Source organism: the organism of the source record quoted next, unplaced genomic scaffold (genome assembly GCF_019419815.1).
Source record: "Pyrus x bretschneideri cultivar Hongxiangsu unplaced genomic scaffold, Pyrus_bretschneideri_v1 Contig53, whole genome shotgun sequence".
Lineage (NCBI taxonomy): Eukaryota > Viridiplantae > Streptophyta > Magnoliopsida > Rosales > Rosaceae > Pyrus > Pyrus x bretschneideri.
The window spans coordinates 358259-383062 of record NW_025999791.1 but is presented as its reverse complement, the minus strand read 5'-3'; the positions used below and the strand labels follow the sequence as shown (position 1 = coordinate 383062).

Below are 24804 nucleotides of genomic sequence, written 5' to 3'. Positions count from 1 at the left end.
AAAAAGTACAGGGAGCTTTAACTAAAAGCTCTCGGTCACTTTAACAAAAAAACCATATTTTTACACTAAAAAGTCAATCCTGGTATTATTCACTTTACCCTTTATTTTGTCCTTATCATTAAAACTCAAAGTTTTCAAGTCATTTTCATTAGTTTTCCTTATAATATAAGCCACAACTATTGAGTATTTGCAAAGAGAAGCCCTGGAGTTTAATAAATGGCAGACAAATACATGGTGGTTATTTACATGAAGGGCTTCTTTTGCCCTGGAGTTTAATAATTGATATTTGTGGCCGTATCAACTTTGGTTTTACAAAAAGGGGCTATTTATTAAAAAAGTGGTGATTTTAGCCTAATTCCCAATAAAGAAAGGAAACAAAGGTAAAAGAGTGCCAAAGGAGAATTAGAGACGCAGAAAAAGCCCATGAGGAATTCATTTCTGTGACGAGGCCCAGAAGATGTCAACTCAGGTCTGTGCTTTCTGCTTTCCATGGAGCTCTCTCCTTTCCAAAAACCCCTCAAAACCCTAATCCCTAATTTCACTATACCCATCAATTTGCCATCATTACCAACCTAAATTTAATTTCTTTTTCTGTTTAATTTGATGAATAGGTATTACAATTTCAAACTTGGTTTTTCTAAATTTCTTTTTTTGAACTTTGAATTAAAAAGTTGGCATATAAAAATTTCAATTTTCTTGTTATTGTTGATGTGATTATGTTTGCTAAATTAGTTGTTTGAACAATAATTAGGAGGATGTTAAGATGAGCCAGCAACCATCGGTGATCCTTGCAACGGCTAGCTATGATCACACTATTCGGTTTTGGGAGGCCAAAAGTGGCCGCTGCTACCGTACCATCCAGTGCCCTGATTCGGTTTGTTCCTCACTTCCTACTTTAATTGTTTTGATTGAAGAAGAAATGATCATTGTGTGTGTGATTTTGTGCTATGAATTATGGATTCTGGGTTTTGGTAAAATGTTGATTTTGCTTTGAATCCGACTGAATTAAGCAGAATTAGTTGGATTGAGTTTTGTGGAACAGAATGGTTTCGTTTGTTGTAGGTCATTGAGTTTCGTCCAGATCGTAGTCCATTGGTTGTGTTCTCCGAAATGATTGTGAAATTTCTGATGGATTTACTTTCTTGTTCTTATTTGATTTATTTATGCTGGATCTGACTTTCTATTTTTTTTTCATGAGCATAGCAAGTTAATAGGCTTGAGATTACTCCAGATAAACGCTTCCTGGCTGCAGCCGGAAATCCTCACATTCGATTATTTGATGTTAATACAAATAACCCTCAACCGGTTCGTCTTTCTCACGCGTTAGTCTTGCTTTTGTTTGCATCATATTAAGGAGGGGGGTGGGAGTGGAAAATCTTGGATGCTTTCTATTACTTCTTCTATCAACTTATGAGCCTCCTCCTTGTATGACTGTGTAGGTGATGAGCTATGAATCACATAGTAATAATGTAATGGCAGTAGGGTTTCAATGTGATGGGAACTGGATGTATTCAGGTTCTGAGGATGGTACAGTAAAAATTTGGGATTTGAGGTAATCGCTGCCAACAGATATAGAAATATAATATATATATTATATATATATATATATATATGCATACGTGTGTGTTTGTTTTAATCTGTATCTCATCAAGTTTTGTTCTTGTATTTTATATAATTTAGACTTATATGTTGACTTAATTACAGAGCCCCAGGTTGTCAAAGGGAATATGAAAGTCGTGCAGCTGTTAACACTGTTGTGCTTCACCCGAATCAGGTCAAGCATTTTCTCTTCCTTTCCACCATAGAATAAATAAATGTTGCTAATTCACTATCTGGTTTACTGTTTTCATAACTTCTGAAATATTAAGAAAGAAATGAAATAAAGAAGAGGAACACCTTGCAGTCTGTAACGGTTTTGATTGTTTATCAAAGATGTTAACATTTTTTTATATTCGTTTTTACAGACTGAACTAATATCTGGGGACCAAAATGGCAATATTCGTGTTTGGGACTTGACAGCAAATTCATGCAGCTGTGAATTGGTATGCTTCATTTTGCTGCACTTTTGTATCCCTATTCATCTTCTACTATTCAAATTGCTAAGCTAGAAAGAGGTCCACCCTGTTTTCAGCTTGTACTAACTTCAAGAGGTCCTTTTGTGAGTGTGTTGTCTGGAAACCAATATTCCAAAGCTTTGGTATGTCATTAGGTGAAAGGAAGATCTAAATGCGCGAAATCATTAGACTCGTGCAATTGTTTACATAATAACAAATAAATTTGAAAAATATAAGGGAATAAAAATAAATAAATAAAAACGTAGTGGTGTCCTGTATGCAGGAGTAGATGGTTGGTGGAAATAGATTTTTGGATGGTACTTACCAAGGATTAGAATGTGAATTTGTGGTGCTAGGAGAGTTTATTACTCTTGATATTTTATATTTTTCATATGAAGCTTACTTGTTTTATCTGTAGCATCTTAAAGTTGTACATGATAAATTTAACATTGATTTTTGGACTTAACCTAGGTTCCAGAGGTGGATACGGCTGTAAGGTCATTAACAGTTATGTGGGATGGGAGCTTGGTTGTTGCAGCAAATAATCATGGGACATGCTACGTTTGGCGCTTGCTGCGGGGAACCCAGGTAATACTCTCATCCACTTGATCCATTATCTAACGTTATCTTCTTATCATGGTTAATTCATTTTGACGTCAAGTACTTTTTCTTCCAGACAATGACCGAGTTTGCGCCACTTCATAAACTGCAAGCACACAAGGGAAGTTACATTCTTAAATGTCTTCTTTCACCTGAATTCTGCGAACCCCACAGGTTTGATTATTGAAGGATATTGACCTGCTTTTTTTTCTGATCTTTTCGGGTTCAAATAATATCTGCTCTTTCTTTGTCTTCTGTTCCTACCTGATTGAGGCAAATAAAACTTTTTCTTTTACTGTATACTTCTGTTTCGGTTCACATGATATCCACTTTTTTATTTTGTCTTCTGTTCCTAGCTGCTATACTTGCTGTTGTGAGTTGTTGGCATAATCTTTATAAGCTTTGTACTTTTAGATACTTGGCGACTGCCTCTTCGGACCACACTGTCAAGATATGGAACGTAGATGGTTTCACATTAGAGAAAACTTTAGTAGGTATGTTTCTGTAACATTCTTCAAAGGTGCTGATTTCAGTCTGCAAATTACTCTATAAACCCGATGGTTACTGAAAAATAGCCATATTATAAATTGATCTTTTACTGTTGCTTTACATTCTAGGACATCACCGATGGGTGTGGGACTGTGTTTTCTCAGTAGACGGTGCCTATCTTATAACAGGTATTAGTTTCATTTCATAATACATGAAATTATGAACGTGCCTCTCTTTTGATGCACCATGTAGTGAGGAATCTGCTTCTAATTAAGGATTTTGACTAAAGTTCTGAAGTTTAGTTTATACATGTCATTTTTCAAACTCCGATTTGGCCGCATCCATCTTTTTGCTGTCAATAAAAACTATCAAAGTCGTTTTTTCAACACATAACTTGCGTGATAAATTAACATTTACATTCATTGTTTCCGTTCTCCTTTCTTGAAAAGCAAAAAGGCGACAATTACATTAGGAAAACTATTGAAACTAATACAACGACTGAATAATCTATCATCCATCCATGTAGCTTCCTCTGATACAACAGCAAGGCTTTGGAACATGTCCACGGCGAAGATATCAGGGTGTATCAAGGGCATCACAAAGCAACCATTTGTTGTGCACTCCATGATGGAGCCGAACCTTCTGCATCTTGAACCTCAGCCGTCCTCGGCTCATCTGCATGCATGTATGCCCGGAGCATGCACGCGTTGACGGCTACACACAATTTCTTTATGGTTTATAATGGAATTTGGAGTTGCATAAAAGTGATGTGGTGCTACATTATCTTCTTTCATGCAGTTATTTCCCGCCTAATGTGCATTATGTGTATTACTATTGTAGCTGGAAATAATGATGTAAACAACCTTCTTTGGAATTCTTCGACACTTTGTTATATTGAAATTTATCCCCGTGTCATCGATTCATCGACATCCATTGACCATAGTAAACATAAACAATCTCTGGTTCGCTGTTCTGCCTGTTTCTTTGCTATGCGGACGAAATATTTAGTACCAAGTGGATTTATGGATGCTACATTGACAACACAAGAATTTCATGTAAAAGACAGCCTACGAGATATCAGTCAAACGTTCATGTAAGTGAAAAGCTAACTTGATTGTCAAACGAATTTAAAATTAAAATTTTGAATTTTCAAAAGTTGTGATGTCAAATTTTTTTTAGGGTTTTTGGCTGAAGGGATCGAATTTTGACATTTGATTCTTCACATGATTCATTTTTAGCATGTGCTCGTTATATCATCATTGTATCATTGATATGAATAATACGTTCAAATGTCAAAAGAGAATCATTTTAGATAATTACCAAAATTTTAATGAGTTTTAAAAGGAGCTGTTATTCACACTCCAACCTGCGGTTTTTAGAAAATTGAGTGAAAATTCTAATTCGGAACCATAGTACAGAAGTTGAGATTCGTTCGAAACAATTGAAACTACAAGGACAAAATTGAAACCAAAGTAAAACTACAACACCAAGATTGTTGTGTCCACTAAAAACAGATATCAGACTACGTTCTGGAGAAAAAACAATACATAAGACAACAAAAGAGCCCTGTAATGACATGCCAAGATAGGCGCACCGACCAAAATTGTGTTCATATGAAACAAGCTCAGATCTCTGTACGCTAAACCTCTATCTTCTGCATCAAATCAAAACATCCAGTGCCTACCTTGACTGGCAATCCAAGACAGATCCTCGAGGATGGCGTTTCCAAGTCATCCGTCTGCCCGTGATATGCTGCTTCGACAATGAACTTAGAAGCTGTCTCAAAAGACATTTTATTAAACGGAGATATTGACTCTGCTATGCCTCCAAATCTATTCATTGGTCGATAACCACCCGAGTGAGTCATGTAGTCAGCTATAAGCGTAAGGTGCCTAATGTTGACTGATATCCCGTAAGACTTGAAAACGTTCATAATTTCTCTGATGATAGTTTCCCTGGCGGCTTCAACTCCGTAAGTGTTCAGCATAGCATGTATGTTGTTGGAATATAAATACCTGACATCAAGAACATCTTGCAATTTCCAAAATGTACGGAAATCCACTCCAGTAGTCTGCAGTGCTGCCATCTCCTTTTTTTCCTTGGATGAATAACTTTGTTTATTCTCAGGATCCTTTCCGTATAAGAGGACTTGATTTTCGTCACAAGTTATTTGTTTACAGTCATCAACACTGCCAGATCTTTGCATAGAAACCTTCTGGGCTGTCTGCTGAGCAATCTAAATAACAAATTCAAACAGTTTCAACACGGCTGAAAGTGAAGGTATAACAACAAAATAAATAGGGACGCCGAATGGCACATCTAATAATTATACTCATAAGTTTACGACATTTTTGCACGTGCTCTTTCAACATTTCTATAACTTTATTAGGGCAATGTTTATGTTGATGGAACAATCCAACGTTAGCTAATGGCAATAAGGGGTGACGGCTGTGGGTGTTACGTACCCAAGTTTTCTAATGAAAATGAGTAGAAGAGTAAAACTGAACGTACCTGAGCCAGCAAAATATGAGGTTCATCGGTAAATTTAAAATGGACCTCAAAGTGGAACCCCTTCGCTGACACAAATATTGACCTGTCGGTGTCTTTTCTTACTAACTGAGCTCTGATCTTTTTCTTTTTAATTGTGGCTCCTGATTTGTTCTTTTTCTCCTTTGACTTGGGCTTAGGCAGGTTTCCAGCCTCTTCTAAAGGACTTGTAGGCATTTCATCAGTAGCATCTACAACCTCAATTGCACCATCCTTACCAGTTTCAACATCATTCTCCTCATCATTATCCGCATCATTTTCGACTTCATCTCCATCTGTCAGATCTCCATCTCTCACTTCATCTTCACATCCATCTTCATAATCCATCTCATCGAAAGCTTGAAGCTTTCGCTTTTGTGCATCCATACCAAAATCCTCGGCCCCTTCACCATCGTCTGCACCATCATTGTCATCGTCTTCTTCCTGATGTTGATGTCCGCTTTTAGAAATATTTTCATCCGTCTCATTTGATGCCTTTTGTGGTGCATCAGTGACATTTTTTATACCACTAATTTTGGAAAGCAAGAGCACATGACTTTGTATGGCATCTTCCAACGCCCTAACAAACATAACCTCTAGGATTTCCTCCCAATCTTCTGATATATCTTGAACGATGTTTTGAAGATGTTCAGGTATGTGGAGTTTCATTTGAAGTTTATAAATACGGCAAGTTTCAAGACCCTGAAGGACAAATGGCAACAACGTAACTTCCATACTCTCTATTATGTCTGCCACAGTGATCTTCTTCAACTTATTAGCTAGATGCTGAGCTTCCTCCCTGCACATAACAACAGAGTGGTTCAAAGTCAATAGATACAACACATGGTGACTGTACTGTCTATAAACGTTTCAAGTGACAAAAAACAAGAGGACATGAAAATCATTAAAGTTCAACAATTGGATAACGCAATCTCAGCAGGGTTTAGTGACAGTAAACACTGAGAAATACGTAAGCTCTGCTACTGAGAACAAATGTACAAGGTTTTTCTTTCTACCATCAATGAACACCATTTTCGGGCACCTCCTTAATCATATAGATGAGGCAATCCTTTTCCCTGCAAGGACAACTACCTTCTTATATTTTTATCCCAGAAACCCTCTTCCAACGGTCCATTGTCTATAAAGTAAAGGTTAATTTGAGTTTTTCAAGTGCAAGCAACTTTTATAGAACTACTAACAACAGATGAGATGCATAATTAATATTCAACTCAAGCAAAATACAGTAGGTTTGGCATGTATGAGTATAACTATGTATCACCAACGATAGCTTTGCAATAAAAGTTGCATTGGAGTTGAGACAAAATGAAGCCTTCCCATAAACTATCCTCACTTTAACTATGACTTGGAGCTTTTGGTGAAAATAAGATTTTTACATAGCTTGTGGCACTCCCTTTGAAATTTATAAGAATCAGTCTGTAATGTTGGAAGACCATCGTATGCCACCAAAGATCAAGGGAAAATTCTATAGGGTGGCAACCAGCAATGGTTTACCGCATGGAATGTTGGGGAGTCAAGCATCAACACATGCAAAAGATGAGTGTAGCAGAGACGATGCTTCGTCGGATGAGTGGGTACATGAGAAAGGACAGGATTAAGAACGAGGATATCCAATGTAAAGTAGGAGTGGCATCAATTGAAGATAAGATGAGAGAAAATCAGTTAAGGTGGTTTGGCCCGTTTGGACATGTTAAACGAAGACCTACATATGTTCCGATAAGAAAATGTGATTATGAGATGGGCTTTGGGAAAAAGGGGTAAAGGAAGACCTAGGAAGACTTGGAAGACACTTCAAGAAAAAAATTGGAGTACTTGGAGCTAACGGAAGACTTGGCGTTGTAGGATTCACACAGCTGACCCCACTTAGTGGGATAAAACTTTGTTGTTGTTCTTGTTGTAATCCGTAATTTTGGAAAATATTACTTCAAGATGTACAAGAAAATACATCAATGTACACTATGTTCAGTTATCAATAACAATAAACTATAAAAATAAAATAAAAATAAAGGCAAAAGTGGTGCACCAAAACCAATTAAGGACTCACTTTGATCTCCCCTTTCGCAATGGACATGTCATGACCGGAGTCTTAATCTCATTTGCAGCAGTCATCAAGATTTCTTGAAGACGAGGGATTCCAAGTGTCACATTCATTTCACCTCTTCCAGCAAGATGGAAAGTATTCAGTCTGAAAACAATAAGCAAAGGATACATATCAACATTAACAAAAAAATCATGGTTCATAAATAAAGCACATAACTAGACTAATTTCATTGTATCATAAGGCTAAAAACCAGATAAACTTTTACATTTGGTCTTCTTTTCTGAAATAAAGGATTATTGCTGAGAAAAATAGGATTATAAAGGAGGTGATTGGCACATCAACAGACAAAATAAAAAGTCGAAACAGAAACCTAGCTAATGTAAAAGCAGCTCCTACCAATAGGCTCCAAACAGCATTGTTTTAAGCAAAATGTGAGCTCAAGGGGTGAAGTGAGCCAAAGTGACTTTTAGGGGCATCACAATGGGTTTCAGGGGGAAATAGAGTAAGTAACATTCACTCTAGAAACAGAACAGCAAAACTATGTAGCCATTTGAATAATAAACCCTGAACCAATGAGCAGAATTCAAAATGACATGGAAGAAAACTTACGTCATCTGAGTTGACGGTTCTCCTACTGACTGAGCAGCAAGAACACCAACTGGTTCTCCAGGTTGAGCAAGACTAGAGAGGTATTTATGCTCCATTAACTTCAAGAAATCCACTTGGCGGAATAAGTTATGACTTTCCTCCTTCAAGGACAAATCAAGCACGAACTTCTCTGCTTTATACTTGAGAGCTGAAGGCAGCTCAGCAATGTAAGGATCGGATTTGTCGATTTGTCGATGGAATTTGTTCTGGAACATTTCTTTATTCTGAGAAAAAAATAGTCAATAGATAGCAAATAAATAATTGAAAAACAGTCTGTACAGGAAGCATATGCATAATTGAATTTACGGCTGAATAAATAATTGAACCAAATTCTTACAGCTGCCAGGGAGTCAAATTTTTGTAGGAAGCTTGTCAAATGGACATCAACACCATCTTCTCCATAATAAAATTGAACAATGGAACCGTCAGCATCACGGACGGTATGGTCATAACAAACTTTTAGGCACTCAAGATTTTTTATTAGGCACCTTTGCAGGTACCCACTACGAGATGTTTTGACAGCCTGTATCAACCAACCTAGCAGTATAAACATCGTAGTTAAAAAAGGGGAAAGAATAATCATTCAAATGGTTACTAAGGACACGGTACACCTTAAGTTCTAATTGATTGCCAAGTAGAAAAGGGGGAAAAAAATTGCTCTCCACCTAATGTACTCCTAAACCTCAAGCAAGAGGCGGTACTGACCTACCTATGTTTTCTACAGATGCTACCTCATCCTACCTGATATACTGCACACAACTGCACAGAAACACCCCATGCATGCATAAGTCAAAGTGATCCTATTATGGAGGATGAACTAATTCAACAATACAAGTGAAAAGGTCTGGTTTGTAAGAGAATATTTTCAATAAAGATTTGCAATAACGTCACATTGCTTCCATTTACCAGTCAATGGCATCAAAACGAGTTTGAATTTCTCCTGATGGACAGTCTGGACTACAAAAAATTTGATACTAAGATTCTCAAAATAATTATCCCCAATTTTCTTTTTTTAAAGAAATCAAATTATACGTGCACCAAGTGGCTGAAGGAAAAGTTTAAAAACGGGGAATCAATAGTTGCTTCCTTCTTTTCTCCCACTTCCCCAAGGGAAAAGAGATTGAGTTTATCAGTCATAACTCAATAAATTATTATCCGTCTGCTTGATCTCATCTATGACCAAAAACCAGAGTTTAAACCTTTCTATTCGGTCATAACTCAAGACAACTGCACGTCAGGTAAGAATTCTGTGTCATAAAGCTTTTAATTTCCATTAACAAAGAAACAGCATCTTATATTTTTGTACGACAAAGGTAAAAGGGAATTGAACAGAAAGGATGATCATTTCTCCAAAAGATAACCTAGACAAGGGTTGAGAAAAGAGATCTAAATTACCCTTCACGACCAGCCATGCAATGAAAATAATACTCCTGAGGCCGAAGACCAGTAAGAAAACGATCAATAATAAAGCCTCCAGATCGAGATGACCAATCCCATGGGTGAAAGCACGGTAAGGTCTTTCCAGAAACCATTTGAGGCACCCGTTTGCCTTCTAGCTCTTGCTGACCCAAATACGAAGTTATTTGTTGGAGGTTGGCCTAATCAAGAAGGTAAAAGCATTAAATGCATAGGTGCAAAATTTCTTTATAAAGTATCTCGAATAATTCTACCAAAAGAATTACAACTAATAGCTTATAGATGGTAATGAGTACACATTAGGCAGTTCAATAATGTTGCTCAGAGATGGCTTACATAATACGAAGCAACAGGGAACTACTACTATCCAAAAACTAAGATATGAGTACCGCAAGGATCAAAGCAATAATAATATAAAAATATATATTTATATCATACAAAATACAATATTTTATTTATATATATATATATATATATATATAGAATATATTCTTTCTTTTTTCCTTTTCTCTTAATCATTTTTTGTTTGCCTTCAAGTTAATCCTTGACGTTTTAAAACCACCCAAACCTCATTTAACAAAGAAAAAAAATTCAAAAAATTCTTTAAGAGCACCCTGAGCTGAATCCTTTTTCGTAAAAAATTTTACAGAATAACCCCTTCCGTATCCTATGCAAATCAAGTAAGAATCCAGGTCAAACTTTCCAAAAGGTCAATCAGATACGCATTTGTAGTGTCCAATGCATACCCATGTGAATTATCGTCTTATCAATATTGAGTACACCATACCCTTCTTTATTCATGCTTCATAGCTATCATATATATCTAGCATATTATTAACATTTTACATTGCTTTGCACATGATGTTGAAAATAAAATATTATTTAATATTTTATAGAAACAATAATAAAAACCATTAACTTATGATCAGGATATATACAGGAAAAAAAGGAAACGTGGGAAAAAATCACTTGGAACTAATGCATATATGCATTTATTATACACAATCTACAAACGTTATCTACTTTATCAGGTGATACTTATTTCTTATCAGGAAGCACATCTTGTAAGGAGGGAGAAAAACATTAAAAATTTTCAAGTGAGAAAAGCAATTTAAAGTTCAATATATTGAGTCCTACTCTCCTAAGGTCTTGATTTTGAGGACCTATGAGGACCAAATGCATATTAGCCACAAGACTGTATTAGTTTAGATCTAAAGCTTAAAAATGTGACAACTTAATAAAGCAAAACAAGAAAATGAGCTTTCTTATGGTTCGTGGATTTTAAGTTGGTTTTGATTAAGTTGTCAAATATTTTAAGCATTTGGATGTAAACTAATATAATCTTGTGCCTAATATGCATGTAGTCCTCACAAGTCCTCAAAATGAGAACCTTAGGAGAGCAGGACTGTCTATATATCATCCTTAAATGGTTAAATAGTTTTTATGAACGCGACTCAATAATTAAAAGATATATTAAGATATTGATTACCTATGACATGGAATACATCCCTTGCATTTTCATACTAGTAACTTGAAAAATCGTTAAGGTACGTTTATCAAATAAATGTCTTGGTGCATTCTGTCATGCCACCTATATACACCTAATTATAGTAATGTCAAAAACATAACTTACTCTTTAGTATTCTAATACTGCACTATCATGCTGCATGTTACTCATAAAAAGAATAAAGTATGCAGTTAGCACTAGAAACTTACCACACTACCTTTAGCCCCAGATGTGGTCATAAGATAGATACAATTCTTAACGGACGGTTTTGATAACCCTTTCAACAATAATTGTTTGAAGACGTCAGAGTTGGAGGTCTTGTTATTAAGCTGACTAATCATTCTCCTATCCAAGGCTGCCAAGGCAGATTCTCCATTACTCCGTATAAATTTTTCAATGTTCAATTGCAGTGCCACTAGATCTGCAAATTTCATCAAGATATCATGCATCCGTTAAAACAAATGAACTGAGAATAGTGGGGGAAAACACAAGGTGTAAAAACTTAAAAAGAAAGACTGATCAGAAATTATAGATCTTCATTTCAACAAAGTTTTTCTTCAGATTGAAATGCTCGTCTGAATAGACGATAATTTGATTTTGAATGGCATTTTAAATTATTTGAATTGAAGCTACCCTAGTAACTATTAGTACCGCTACCATTTTTCATAAGAAAAATCAGATTAAATACTCCGATCTCCCATGTTTTAACTGAAGCTGAAAGCGAAGATACTATATATATTAGGTACAACAATAACATATGTATCTGCAGTTCGAATATGGGCTTAGTCTTGACTATGGGGCTATAGAGATGGGTAAGCTGGCTCAGTTTGGCTGATTCTGTTTTAAGAATGAGATAGCTTGGACTTCGGTGTCAAAGAAATTACGATACCTAAAGAATTCCAGAAATGGTTGTTATTTTCAGGAAAGACATGTTCTATGCGTGCATGAGCTCAACAAGAAACCTTCTACCATGTTGACCATTAAAGGTAAAATCGGATTAGAAAAGTGACGAACTTGGAGGAATGAAAAATATCAGAACATTCTGAGAAGGCAGAGAATGGAAGCATTTGTCAAGTGAGCCTAGATCTCTCACATTGTACAACGACCTCACAATCATCAACCTATATATGTTTTTGACAGAGAAATGTTTGCTACAGAACAATGGCATACCTTTTCTTTTATCATCTTCGACTTCGATAAAATCACGGAAAACTTTTTCACCAATCTCTTCACAACTTTCAAGTTGTTCCTTCATTTTTGTGTCTTTGCTCGGCATTACCAGAAGATCATCAACACCACATGTGAACCCATGCATCTGAACCATACACAACATAATGCAAGCTTATATAGTTGCTACTTGCTAGAGAAAATAAATTAAGGGTAAACAGGAAATAAAATTAACTACATAACAGCAAAACAAATATTGAACCCAACTAACCTGCAAATAAACAGTAAACAAACGACTCAATACAGAAAGCAATATTCCTGCAGCATCTGAGCCATAGAGCTCCTGCACTGTATGGACCAAACCATAATCACCAAACTGAGCCTTGTCAATCACACCGCGCACCAAATTGTTTTTATAGATTAATAAACTGTTCTCATCTACAACCCCTGTGTCCTTTGATTTATCGTTATCTACTTTTTTGTCTGGTTTCTTCTCATTCTGTGATCCACATTCATCAGCTTGTTTTCCTTTGCTTCGTTTCTTCTTTTTCTGTAGTTCCTCTTCATCAAATTTCTCTTCTTCAAGATTACAGTTAAAAAAACCACGTGGGATTTTTGCATCCTTTTCTACAGTAACTGGCGGAGAACCCCTAGTAATATGATTTAGCAAGGCAGTGATGACCTGGAAAGAAGAGAGATTGAGTTTTAAAATCAAAGTCCAGGAACATCACAACAGTACTATTAACATACAATAAATGAAAGAAAAAGGAGAAGACAGGTATACATTTAACAACCCAAGGACATCACAAAAAGTTATGCATTCAAAAATCTAAAATTCAGATTTCAGTGGAAGTCACATTTTGACTTTTCTGCTACAAATTTGTTGAGTAAATTTAAAATAACCTGTTTTCCAGTCCAAAGACGCTCTGGTTTCCAAATAGCAGGAAGAAGGGGCTGCATTGTGCCTTCAATGTTACACATGAAAACCTTTTGATCTGGTTTTCCAGACAAAGCATCTGACCGACGGGCTGAAACACATGAACTATAAAGAAGCTGATTAAATTCCTCCCAGCGCAAAAAGGTATCCTTCTTTGTAAGGAGGACAGCACTTATGACATGGTCCTGAAATTTTCAAAAGACTAAACCATAAACAAATATTTAAAGATGCGTTGGTGCAACTGCTCAAGATACAACAAGTACTTAAATATTTTCTTAAAGTTGCATATCAATTACCACAATAGTTTTTCAATACCTGAATCAAGGCTCTAATTGGATCACCGCTGGTAGGCTTTACATATTGGTTATTTGCATTTACGATATTGTAAGCTTCTGCTCGAGAAATTTCATCTTGTGGAAAATGAACATTCATTTCATCACCATCAAAATCAGCATTGTACGTACTGAAACCACAACATTAAATCAAAACTTGCCAATAGATTATAGACGCCAAAAACAAATTTCAGGTGGTGAATATGTAAACAACTATTATATGGATGCATGTGTTTGAAATATCAACCTGCAATTTGCATAGTGCATACGAATTGTTTTCTCCCCCTTCAATACACGAACTACATGCGCCATTATACTGGGTTTGTGAAGTGTAGGCTGCAATATGAAACAGAAACCAAGCACTCAACCACAAAACTAATGATTAATCAAATTATAATCCAGAATTTACATTACATAAACATATATTTTAGAAGAAAAGAAAAGTTAACCTAACAAACTTTTGATGTAAAAGTTAAGAAACTATAGTCTATACCACATCAATTTGTTATGTTTAATCTATGAATACATACAAATATTTGAATCTATATAACTATTCACCGTGCATGTTGCATTGTGCAATTGTAGAATTTATCTTATAAATAGGTGCAATATATTATCTAATATAATACCTTAATTATTTATTTAATGCCAACTAGAATCTCATTATTTTCGTATAAAGCCTAGCACCATAAGCGTTTAGCTTCAGTGAAGGAAGACAAACATTTATACATAAAGCCCCAATGTGACCACTTAATGAAAATGAACAAACATTTAACTATTAGATAATGCTCTTTTGGGCAAATACAAAATTTCTTTCCTTTATAAAAGAAGACAAACAATGTAAGCAATTTATCCACTAATATGGTAGCACAATACCAACTGCTTCATACCATAATGCTTATAATCAGCCTGGATATAAAACTCCTCATCACAAATATATGCAAAGGACATTATACATACGAAAGTCAATGAAGCAATACCTGTCGATTGACAAGCACAATGTCCCCATCTCGCAAGTGACGAAAAACAACTTTGTTTTCATAGCTATTATCAGATCCTTTTCCGTGTTGTGTAGCAAGCCCTTTTGAAGAAGGTAATTTTCTTGCTGTTGAAATGCGTTCTCTCCGGTTTTGTCTCAACATCTTCACAGAGGACTTATCAACATACTGTGTAGCTCCAGGATGGATTTCAGGACCGTTGACAATTGCATTCCTCAACTTGTCAACATTCCACGGAGTAACTCTCTGCAGTAATTTCAACATCAATTTAAGAAGAAAACATTGATGCTCATCCGAAGCCACAAAGCCAACAGTAAACCTTACCTCAGGATATGTTAATCTAGTTGCAAAATACGGAGGAATTCCAATCTCATTAACAGCTAAATAGGGATCTGGGGATATGACAGACCGACATGCATAATTAACCCGTTTGCCCATCATTTTCTGCCGGAACAGGCCTTCCTTCTTCTCAAGCAACTGACATATTCCAGGATCCGCATCTTTTTGACCTTTACCTAAATAGAAGTTCAAAAGGTCACTACTTAACTGCTACAGACAGGGAATAATTTGAAAGATCATGAACTAATTAATCCAATATAGTGTAAAAAAGGAACTTTCTATCATCTTGTAAACCAAGTGGTCATTTTCAATTGTCCTACATAACAGGTGGTGGGTCCCATTTCCATTGGTACGAATGCCAAAAGGCAAAGTCAGTGAGATATACATGGGATTTGCAGCCCTCACCAGTGCTTTGGCTTTTGATAATTTCTGGCTGCATTGGAGAGATTCGCTTGGATCACTTTTTGGCCTTGACTAATCAGTTACCCATTTGGGCTGGTGGTTGTCATGACTCATATGTCAGAAGCAATCTAATAAGGACTGGACTCATTAGATAGAATATCAACAGTAGGACCCACTATGTCAAGCCCTTAATATAAAATATATTGACTGATACATGAGCTCTTTAGTTTTTGCCTTAGGTCCTTCATGTTCAATAGGGAATAGCTATTAAAGAAAATGAAATAGAGCACCACAATGGACAAGAACTCAAGGGAGGTTATCCTACTTAAAACAACAATCCTACTCACTACTATCCTCAACAACCTCATAACTTCCACCATAACCCATCTTTGACCCCTAATTTTCCCACAGATAATTCAATTCATCAACACTCGCATTCTAAAAAGTCAAGAACAAAGGGTATCAAAAGTGTGAAAATCAGGGGTCACACATAGCCTTGTTGAGCCACATCAATCGTTCACTTGACACTGAGCATCCATATATGATATCATCTTGGTATGATGGAAATTATCATACTAGTAGCAAGATGCCTTAAATTTCTCTCTCTTCTCCTCCTCCTCGTTTTTCTTTTGATTTCATTTCACTCCTTCCTCACACTATTTCTATTTGTTCCTCATGAATGGGGAATTGAATCAATCTTTGTAATGAACTTTTCACACCATAAATATTTTTCTTTTTTTGGTTATCCGTATCATACCGTTTTCCAGTATCTGCCTATGGTTCTGTTTTTACACTTCTACTCTATGTTGCACCACCAAAAGATGAAAGGGTAAATTACACAAAACTACCTCGACTATAGGTCGAACCACAATTTCATACCTCATGTTTTAAACATTACAATGTCATACCTCCACTTATAATTCGTTGCAATGTTAGACCTCCATTAAATTTTCTGTCAATTGAGTTGTTAAATGATGACATGACAGGAGCGGTGCCCACCCCTTTCCCAACTAAAATAAAAAATCAAATTATTATTAATAAATTATTTTTTTTATTTAACAATTAAATAAAAACCTCTCTTCCTCCCTCACTCCCTCTCCTCTCACTTGTCTCCCTCCCTCTCTCGCTGCTCTCACTTGCAAAAATGGCAGCCATGGCCAAACCTCAGCACACCGGCTAGCTTTGTTTCTCACTTGCAGAGAAACAAAGCTATGTCTGATGCATCCAAGAAGATCACCACCTGGAACTCCACCTCTCAAGAACCCTAACTCAAATTCCAGAAATAAAAAACCCCCTCATCCACTCCAAATCTCGATCCTCACTTCCATCAAACATCATCTCGTCGCCAGAATACTAGTCGTCATGGACGACTTATAGATCATAGGTGACTGCAGATCATCTCACCGGAAAATAGGGAGATGGCGCTACAAGCGCGACTAAGGGAGGCGGTGGACTCGAGGAATCTCTAAGTCCCTAAAATTTAAATTTGATCCTAAATTGAATCCATAAACCCAGAATCTCTAAATCCATAAAATCTTTCAAATCCTAAATCCCTAGAGGCTAGAGCAGACATGAAAGTACCAGAAATTGAAGCGGACGAACAATGGAACACGCCCAAGAATTGAAGATTAAAATAGTCGCCGAGGGACGAATCGCACAACACAGAAAGGCTTGAGTTTTTGCGTCTGTTTTCTCTTATCTGTTCTCTAAACCTCACGCAGTACTGCCGACATTGGTTGCGGCATTTTGTCGAGCACCGGGTTTGCACATGGCTGCTGCCCAGAAAACCAAGGGGTCATCCATGGCTCTCCCCAGCCGTCTTCCGGAAATCCAAGGGGTTAACCGACCCACCTTGAACCCTCGTAGATCCCCCATCCATGGCTCTCCTATTTAATATACAGCATCCATTTGAGCCATAAGCCAATCCCTAATTTAATTCTCCATTCCATGTACCAGAACAAGCAGAGAAGAAGATGGTGAAGAATTCGACCAAACAAAGAAAAATGGTGAAGAAGAAAGAAAAATGATGAATCCTGTACCAATAACAATTGTATTTTTTCAATTGAATTTTATGATTTTTGACATTTTTAAATAATTAAATTTTCTTAATTATCAATATTAAATTAATTTTGTAATCCAGTTGGGTGAGGGGTGGGCCCCATGCTTGCCACAATAACATTAACAGAAAAATTGATGGAGGTATAACATTGCAACGAATTAGTAAGTTGATGTATGACATTGAAATGTTTAAAAGATGAGGTATGAGATTATTATGAGACACAAAGTTGAGGTAGTATTATGTAATTTACCCAAGATGAAAATATAAGTTGGAACATGAAAATAAAACAAACAGAAAGCAATGAATTTATATAAACAAAAGAAATAGGAAACTCTAGAACTAAATATTAAAACGCTTAACAGAGAACTTGAACTACACATTCACTAACCAGTAGCAGTTTTGCTATTGTACATCACATTTATGTACTCTTGAAGATCCCTCCACTGCCGAATTGTCTTTGAGGGGTCAGACTTGGTAACAACAGACTCTTGCAAAGAATTATTTGCCTGCACCACCTTACTTAATAAAACGGTTTGAGGATGCTCCATCACCTAAAATGTGAAAACATGACCAAACAGATAGAATTCAGAGAAGGCGGTGGGACATAAATCATTGTATTACAGACTTGCAGTACTACTTTCTCTATTTTTTTGTGTGAACAAGAGTAATACTTTCTCTAAAGGAGTTCCATAATTCTATTATTTTCAACTTAGAAAGAAAAGAAGATGCTTTCCTAAGAAAAGGTTCCATAAAATGCACAATGACAATAGTACGTGGCGCATGAACCAAGAAAGCCAAAGGAGGGTTGAAGGAAAAAAAAAACAACTTAAATAAAGGTAAAAAATTCAGCAAAGTTGTTCTAAAGAGCAAATCAATTTTGAGCTTAAGATTGGTAAGTCTATCAAATCAAACCCACAAAACTGCCTCTTCAACTGGACTACTGTCCAATTACCGAAGGACCTTTCAATCACAAAGATTAACTCAAAAGCAATTGTCAATGCTTGGAGAGGCCCAAAGATCTTTTAACTCTTAAGCAAGACTTCCATTTCCCAATGTGGGATATAGTTTTAATGAAACAAATAAGTTTAGAAAGAGGAGAGAGTCCCTAAAGTAAAATGTACGTACAGAATCACCACCCTTGGATGGAGGACGAAATTTGATTGGTGGCACAAGTACAGTCTCTAAGAAAAACATAGAGTGACCTGCTTTTCTTCCAATTCCTTGGCATTGGATATCACCAATAAAAGAGCAGAACTCAGCTTCATTGTCCCACAAAAGCTTTATGATGTCTTGAACCTGAAAGAAATGAGCGATTGTAAAGCTCTTCCTTCCTAATAAAAATAAGTTTTATTTTGAATGTCCACATAGCATAGACTTTGATCAATGATAGTAATTATAGGCTAACCTCGCTCATATATCATATCATAATGTTATTGTCATGCCAACACTGGCATGGAACATACCTGTTTTGGTAATAGATCTCCCGACAAGGAAGTTGTCTGATTAAGGAACTCACTTGGCACTTTGCTTCCTTCTCCATTGTGCTTTTCCATATCATTATTGTCAACATTTTCATTCTCATCCCCTTCATCTTGATCAGTTAAGGGTCCCACCAGGTTGCACCCTCTGATAACATTTTCTCTCGCATTTTCAGCGCCACTCTAAATCACCAACCCATAAAGGAGAAAGCTAGTTATAAATACAATATAAGGCTCAGAAATGTGTAAATTATAATATATATTATAGGCCCGTCCATGTGTTTAAAGACAGAGATAAATAGATTTGTAATTTGGTAGATATCATCTTAGTTCAAAAAAAATATATATATATAGCAAAGGATAACTAAAAAGTACTCAATACCTGATGAAAAGAAAACAAAGGAAAATAAACAAGAAGCATAATAACAATACAATCTTGTTTTCTTTTTCTTTTCTTTTTTTTTTTTTTTATAAAAAGTCAAAATTCATTAAAAAGAGAGAGAATGAACAACAGAGGGGGGAGGGTGCACCCCAGACCCAGCTAAAGAAACAACAAAACAGAACCCAACAGAAAAAAAAAAAAAAAAAAAAAAAAACAAAAGGACAAAACTAATTAACAACAGCATCCCTATTAGAATAAATAAATAGCACCAGTCCTTAATATTTAAAGACACTGAAGCCTGTGAAGAATCCCAAAAATACACTCCCATTAAAAATCCACATCTTCCAACTTAGGCCTTTATGAAATCTCCTATTTCACTCCATCCAAACAACCCAAAGCAATTTCAGTACATCACACTGACCTAGCACCAAGCTCCCTTTCCTTTCTCCAAAAGACATAGGCTTCTCCAAAGTAATGGAGCACAAGATTCAGGGATTCCCCAGCTTAACCTTGTCTCCCTAAACAGCCTTGTCCATAAAGCATACACAACTGGACAATGGAGCATAAATTACCAATAGAACCCAAGAACCAAGAACAAGAGAACAGTCAAAAGACAGAATTGCTTTCATACACTGAAAGGTCCCTTTCTCTTTCCACACCTTTTGCTCTTCTTTTTAACATTTTGTTATTATTACATGAAAATTTTAACTTAGGACATCAGGGGCCCTCTACCGTCACCCAATCAATCCCATGCCACATGTGGTAACGATAATGGGCAAGATACTAGTGATATGACATTTCTAGTGCAAGTGTACCTTTCTCCCTTTATTTTAAGATATATACTAGTGACTTATTTGTATAGGAAACACAAACTTTTTTTCAAATAGAATAAAAAACACATGAAATCAATGCATCTCTGGTTAAACATAAAAACTAGAAAACTATAAGAAATTATTACAACTGCATCCCTCCAGCAAAAGATAAGTGAAATTAAAGGGAGTATCAAAAGACTCTGGTGTTGAACCCATAAAGACGCCAAAATATCTACTCTTTCCATAGAAAACTCACTTCCTCCACCTTATCTTGAACAATTCTACTATTATCATCATCCAAACAAACAAAACAGTACATCTCCATCATAGCGGCAGCAACTCCCATAAAAACATTAACCAATAAAGAATATAAATTTGAGGCAAAACAGTAGTCCAAAGAGTTGCACGCCTCACAGCAACCTTACCAAAATTTTAAGAACTGAAAAGGCAATGCAAAAAAAAAACCAAATAAATAAACCATCTATAACCGTCGGCATCAAATGAAACATGGATGAGGAGAGGAAGGTGTGTGGTTTCCTGGCTTGGAGTATCTCATAAGTATGATTGTTCTAATGGATTGCCAAATATACAAAAATCTAGAGTTTTAAGGGACACCAAACTTCCTAATCATATTTTGGTTAAGAAACCTTCAAGGAATTGCCAAACCTACAAATATCTTCAGTTTAGAAGGTACACCAACCCTAATCCTCTTAGAGGGCTTGAAACCAAGCCACCTAGATTAGCTTTAACTGCCCACTTTACAAAGAAATTGACATAGATCGAACTTATCCCAGGCTTAGTATCCCTGGATAGACCCTATAAAAGAAGACGAGTCTTAAGGGCAAATATCTTTTCTAACACCAAGTGAGCTGAAAATGTGAATTACAAGAAAATAAAAGAAAAAAGGAAACTCTAAAAGCACAAATACATGTTTGATGAGCCTAACTAGATTCAGCAATACATTATTAATCCAAAACTACCCAAGCCGAGATCTGGAAATCCCATGCTGTTCAAATTCTACCTATATTAAGAGATCAGGGGGCAAAGGAGTAATGGAAAATACTAGAATTATAGATAATGAGTAAGGAAAAGAACGCAAATATCATTCACCATACCAAACTTCTTCCAAAACCCTACCCTACCACAAAACAGCTGAAAAAATGAATAATAACCTAAAAGATATATTTCCAAGGACATTGATGCCTATGAATAAGACTATAAACCTAAATTTGCAAATCCATCTTCTCAAATCAGCATAGACTTAGTTGACAGAAGTTTATCTTATGTTGAATAGGGTAGACCAAGAGCATAATTTACTATAAGCCAAAGTTTTTGTTCCACTTTCCACTCCGTCAGTATTGACAATTTTGTGTGTTGAGAAAAGTTCAAAAGGCAATCATCAAAATTTGGAAAAATGACTGATAAGACTCGCAAACAAAAATTATAAGTAAATTATTCATATACCACTTTTCCACCATAAGCTTAAAAGTTGATAAAAAAAACAAGCATGCTTCTCCTTTAAAAACTATTTAAGCAGATACTAACAGATTATACATATCTCCTATAGCAGCTTCAAGCACTAAGCTTGGAAGATCATACCATTTGAAACCATCCAAAAGTAGGTTTGATGATTTTGGGATTCTTCGCCTTGCAATTGTTGCAGTCCTTCCCTTGTTTCGGCAAAGCCTTATCAAAAACAGACATTAGCTCCGTAAACTGAAGAGAAGTCCATCCTTGCTGCTTTGCATGCTTGTCACTGTGACTATCTCCCTCGTTGCAGTCTAAGTATTCACTAGGTGAGTCAGAATCTAACATTTTAGCCCCAACGACGTCACCTTCCATTATGAGTTTTAATTGGGAAACAGCTTTCTCAACCTTAATCAACCAAAAACATCGCAGAAGAGAATGGTAAAAATTAGGGTGGCAATGGTCACAATATAAACTTCTGAATGCAATAAAATTACGGAACGGCACAAAAGACTAAAGCCTCAAGAAACTAATTTATTTTCATCAAAGTTCAGTTACATGTGTTTGGTCTGTCCGAAAATGGTAGCAGAAGAAACACGTTCTTTGTAGAAGTTTGAAAAGAGTATTGAACAGCAAGGGATTATAAACTGGCAACGCAAGGTCAATATGACCACAATGACCCGGGCAATTACGCGACTTCTCACCACATGTTCCGCAACTGCATAAAAAATGAAGAGCTAAATCAATCAACTGTAAGTCAAAACATCAGGAACTCCTTTAACTATGACAACTTCACCAACAAAAATCAACTACTTAAGGCCCGCTTGATAACTATTTTGGCTTTCTAGCTTTTAGATTTTTGTACAGTGACACCAGTAAAGTATATGGGATAAATGAGGAATGAAAAAGAGTAAATGAATGACGGTGGAAGAATTGTTAAAGGAATGTTTATGGAGTGACACATAAAATGAAACCAAAAACCAAAAACTGAAAACAGTTTTATGTTGTTTTCACTTTCAAGTTTTTATTTTCATATAATCTCCTTCATTTCTCCCCCCATTCCTTCTACCGCGTCCTTTCATCCGTCTCCGTTCCTAATTCCCTCTTTATATACTTGGTCAAAAATAAAACTACAAGATAAAACACACTCCCATTTGAATTACATGTTTGCAGAGTATAATCAAAACAATGAAGCTAACAAAACAAATACGAAAATAATGCAAAGAATGGCATTGTGGGTACCTTTCGCCGGGTTTGTCATCAATTGGGCCGAGTGCCTTATCGTATAGCCCACCGGCCACGGGGTTTCCTAATTGAGTAAGGAGAGATGGGTCGGTAACCCTCAGAAAGCTGTGCTGTCGCACCTCCTCGTCAGTTAAGAAAGCAAACTTAATCGCCTCAGTGGACGCCGTCGGAACCTGCAATTAAAGCTCGGATTTTTTAGATAAATTTACTAAAGAATTAAACTTTCCCAATCGACTCAAAGCAAAAACTCCACGACCCACAGATTAAAAATCGAATACAATTCGTATACAGACATATTCTAGAGAGAGAAAAAGAGGAGAGAGAGAGAGAGATACCTCTGAGGAAGCCATGGCGACTGCGGCGAAAGTGGGCGGCAGAGGAAGAAGAGGAGAGAGGAACGTTTGATTTTAGAGAGAGAGAAAGAGAGGGTTTAAGAGAGGGTTTTGCCGTTTCCTACTTTCCTTTATGATTAGGGGTTTTTTCCTTTTCTTTTGCTGGACCGGACCCCTGTTAGGGTGTGCACGGTCCGGTTTAGATGGACATAGAAGGACACGGTCCGATGTATGCGGACTTCGACAAATAATTATAAAACGGATCGGTTCGATTTTAACTAAGACATCAGACAATCGCGGTTTGGTTTGGCCGGTATGGACATATGTCAAATTTCAAATCCTTTTCCTTGTGCATTTTTACACTATACATAGAGCCGAGATCTTCAAGAAATGGATCTTCATCAAATTCAGTCTCTATGATTATACAAATTCAAGTGATTCTTCAATAATTGTATCTCACCATAATCTCAAGCTTTCTTCAAAGCAAACTGTTTGGGCCCAAAATATTAGTGTGGGCCGAGTTAGGAGTTGTTCTTACCCCGACAATATGATTCTAGAATCATCATGAATTCTAGTTATTATGGGCCGTTCGGTTAAGATTGGATGAGTCCTAGTATGAGAAGGATTAATCTGGGTAGGAGCGAATGAGTCGAATCCTAGTAATATAAGGAGTCTCAATGGAATGAGGATGTTGAGGTTTGAGAAGTGAATGTAGTCGAATAAAGATGTTGGTTCAAAGTCCTAATGGAGGAAGGATTGGCCGAGATCTGTTTAGATTAGGATGAGGAATCCTAACCCAAGTATAGTTCTGGTTCGGTCATGACAAGGTTGGCTGCTATAAATAAGATGGGGGTGCATCATTCGAAGCCCTCCAATTCAACACACAAACTGCCATGTGCAACTCTCGCTCTACACGAAACCTCTCAACAACCTTGAGATTTTTGTTTTCTTTTTCTGCCAACACATCTTCAGTTTGGATAAAGAGCACTGTGAAGGCAACCGGTGACATCTTCAGTTTGGATAAACAACACTATTGCCGTAGAATCAGCCGACCCTAGAGCACCTTCAGTTTGGATAAACAGCACTGCGTCGAGACCGACTGATTACCTATACAAGTCTCGGTCGAGAAGGATTTTCGAATCCTTATTGGTAGAGGTCATCTCATTAGCCTTTTCGACGAAATGGGGTGTTACAGATTACTGGGCTCGGCACATTGAACGCCGAGTTTGTTTTATGATTGGGTATTCACAAGTAAGTTTTAGAGTTCGGCATTCTAATGGCCGAACCACATTCACCATCAAGACATACATCTCTTTTGAGTATTCGTGTCCATATAGCTTGGTACCGATTCAATGTGTTAACACTCTTACGAATATAATTACTGTAACTGAACCCAGCGTCGACGATCCGTGAACTTTGCAAGAGTAACAGCCTTGTCTTCAGGCTCTAAAACCTGAAGGCTGAGACGTGTTCCTTCCTCGACCACAGCCACAAGATCAAGAAGTCAACAGCGTACTCAACACAACATCAACACATTTTACTCCTCGCCCGAGCT

The 24804-nt window shown here is 36.6% G+C and overlaps 2 protein-coding genes across 2 annotated transcripts; one reads left to right on the top strand and one right to left on the bottom strand.

Annotated features, from left to right (window-relative positions):
• The first annotated feature begins 311 nt into the window (after nucleotides 1-311).
• Nucleotides 312-4076, top strand: LOC103936882 (target of rapamycin complex subunit LST8). Its single transcript, XM_009346762.3, is given in 12 exon segments — nucleotides 312-469; nucleotides 752-874; nucleotides 1204-1305; nucleotides 1440-1552; nucleotides 1705-1774; nucleotides 1965-2042; nucleotides 2526-2642; nucleotides 2731-2828; nucleotides 3069-3148; nucleotides 3272-3331; nucleotides 3670-3705; nucleotides 3708-4076. Coding segments are annotated over 12 exon segments (978 nt in total). The 5' UTR covers nucleotides 312-457; the 3' UTR covers nucleotides 3797-4076.
• Nucleotides 4077-4624: 548 nt separating this feature from the next.
• LOC103936881 (DNA-directed RNA polymerase I subunit 1) lies at nucleotides 4625-23410 on the bottom strand. Its single transcript, XM_009346760.3, is given in 22 exon segments — nucleotides 4625-5379; nucleotides 5655-6468; nucleotides 7732-7872; nucleotides 8338-8600; nucleotides 8714-8899; nucleotides 8901-8913; nucleotides 9772-9974; nucleotides 11509-11720; nucleotides 12470-12614; nucleotides 12738-13148; nucleotides 13370-13588; nucleotides 13719-13866; nucleotides 13983-14071; nucleotides 14716-14979; nucleotides 15058-15248; nucleotides 17922-18084; nucleotides 18659-18829; nucleotides 18997-19194; nucleotides 21805-22080; nucleotides 22231-22390; nucleotides 22915-23090; nucleotides 23253-23410. Coding segments are annotated over 22 exon segments (5055 nt in total). The 5' UTR covers nucleotides 23268-23410; the 3' UTR covers nucleotides 4625-4782.
• Nucleotides 23411-24804: the final 1394 nt, after the last annotated feature.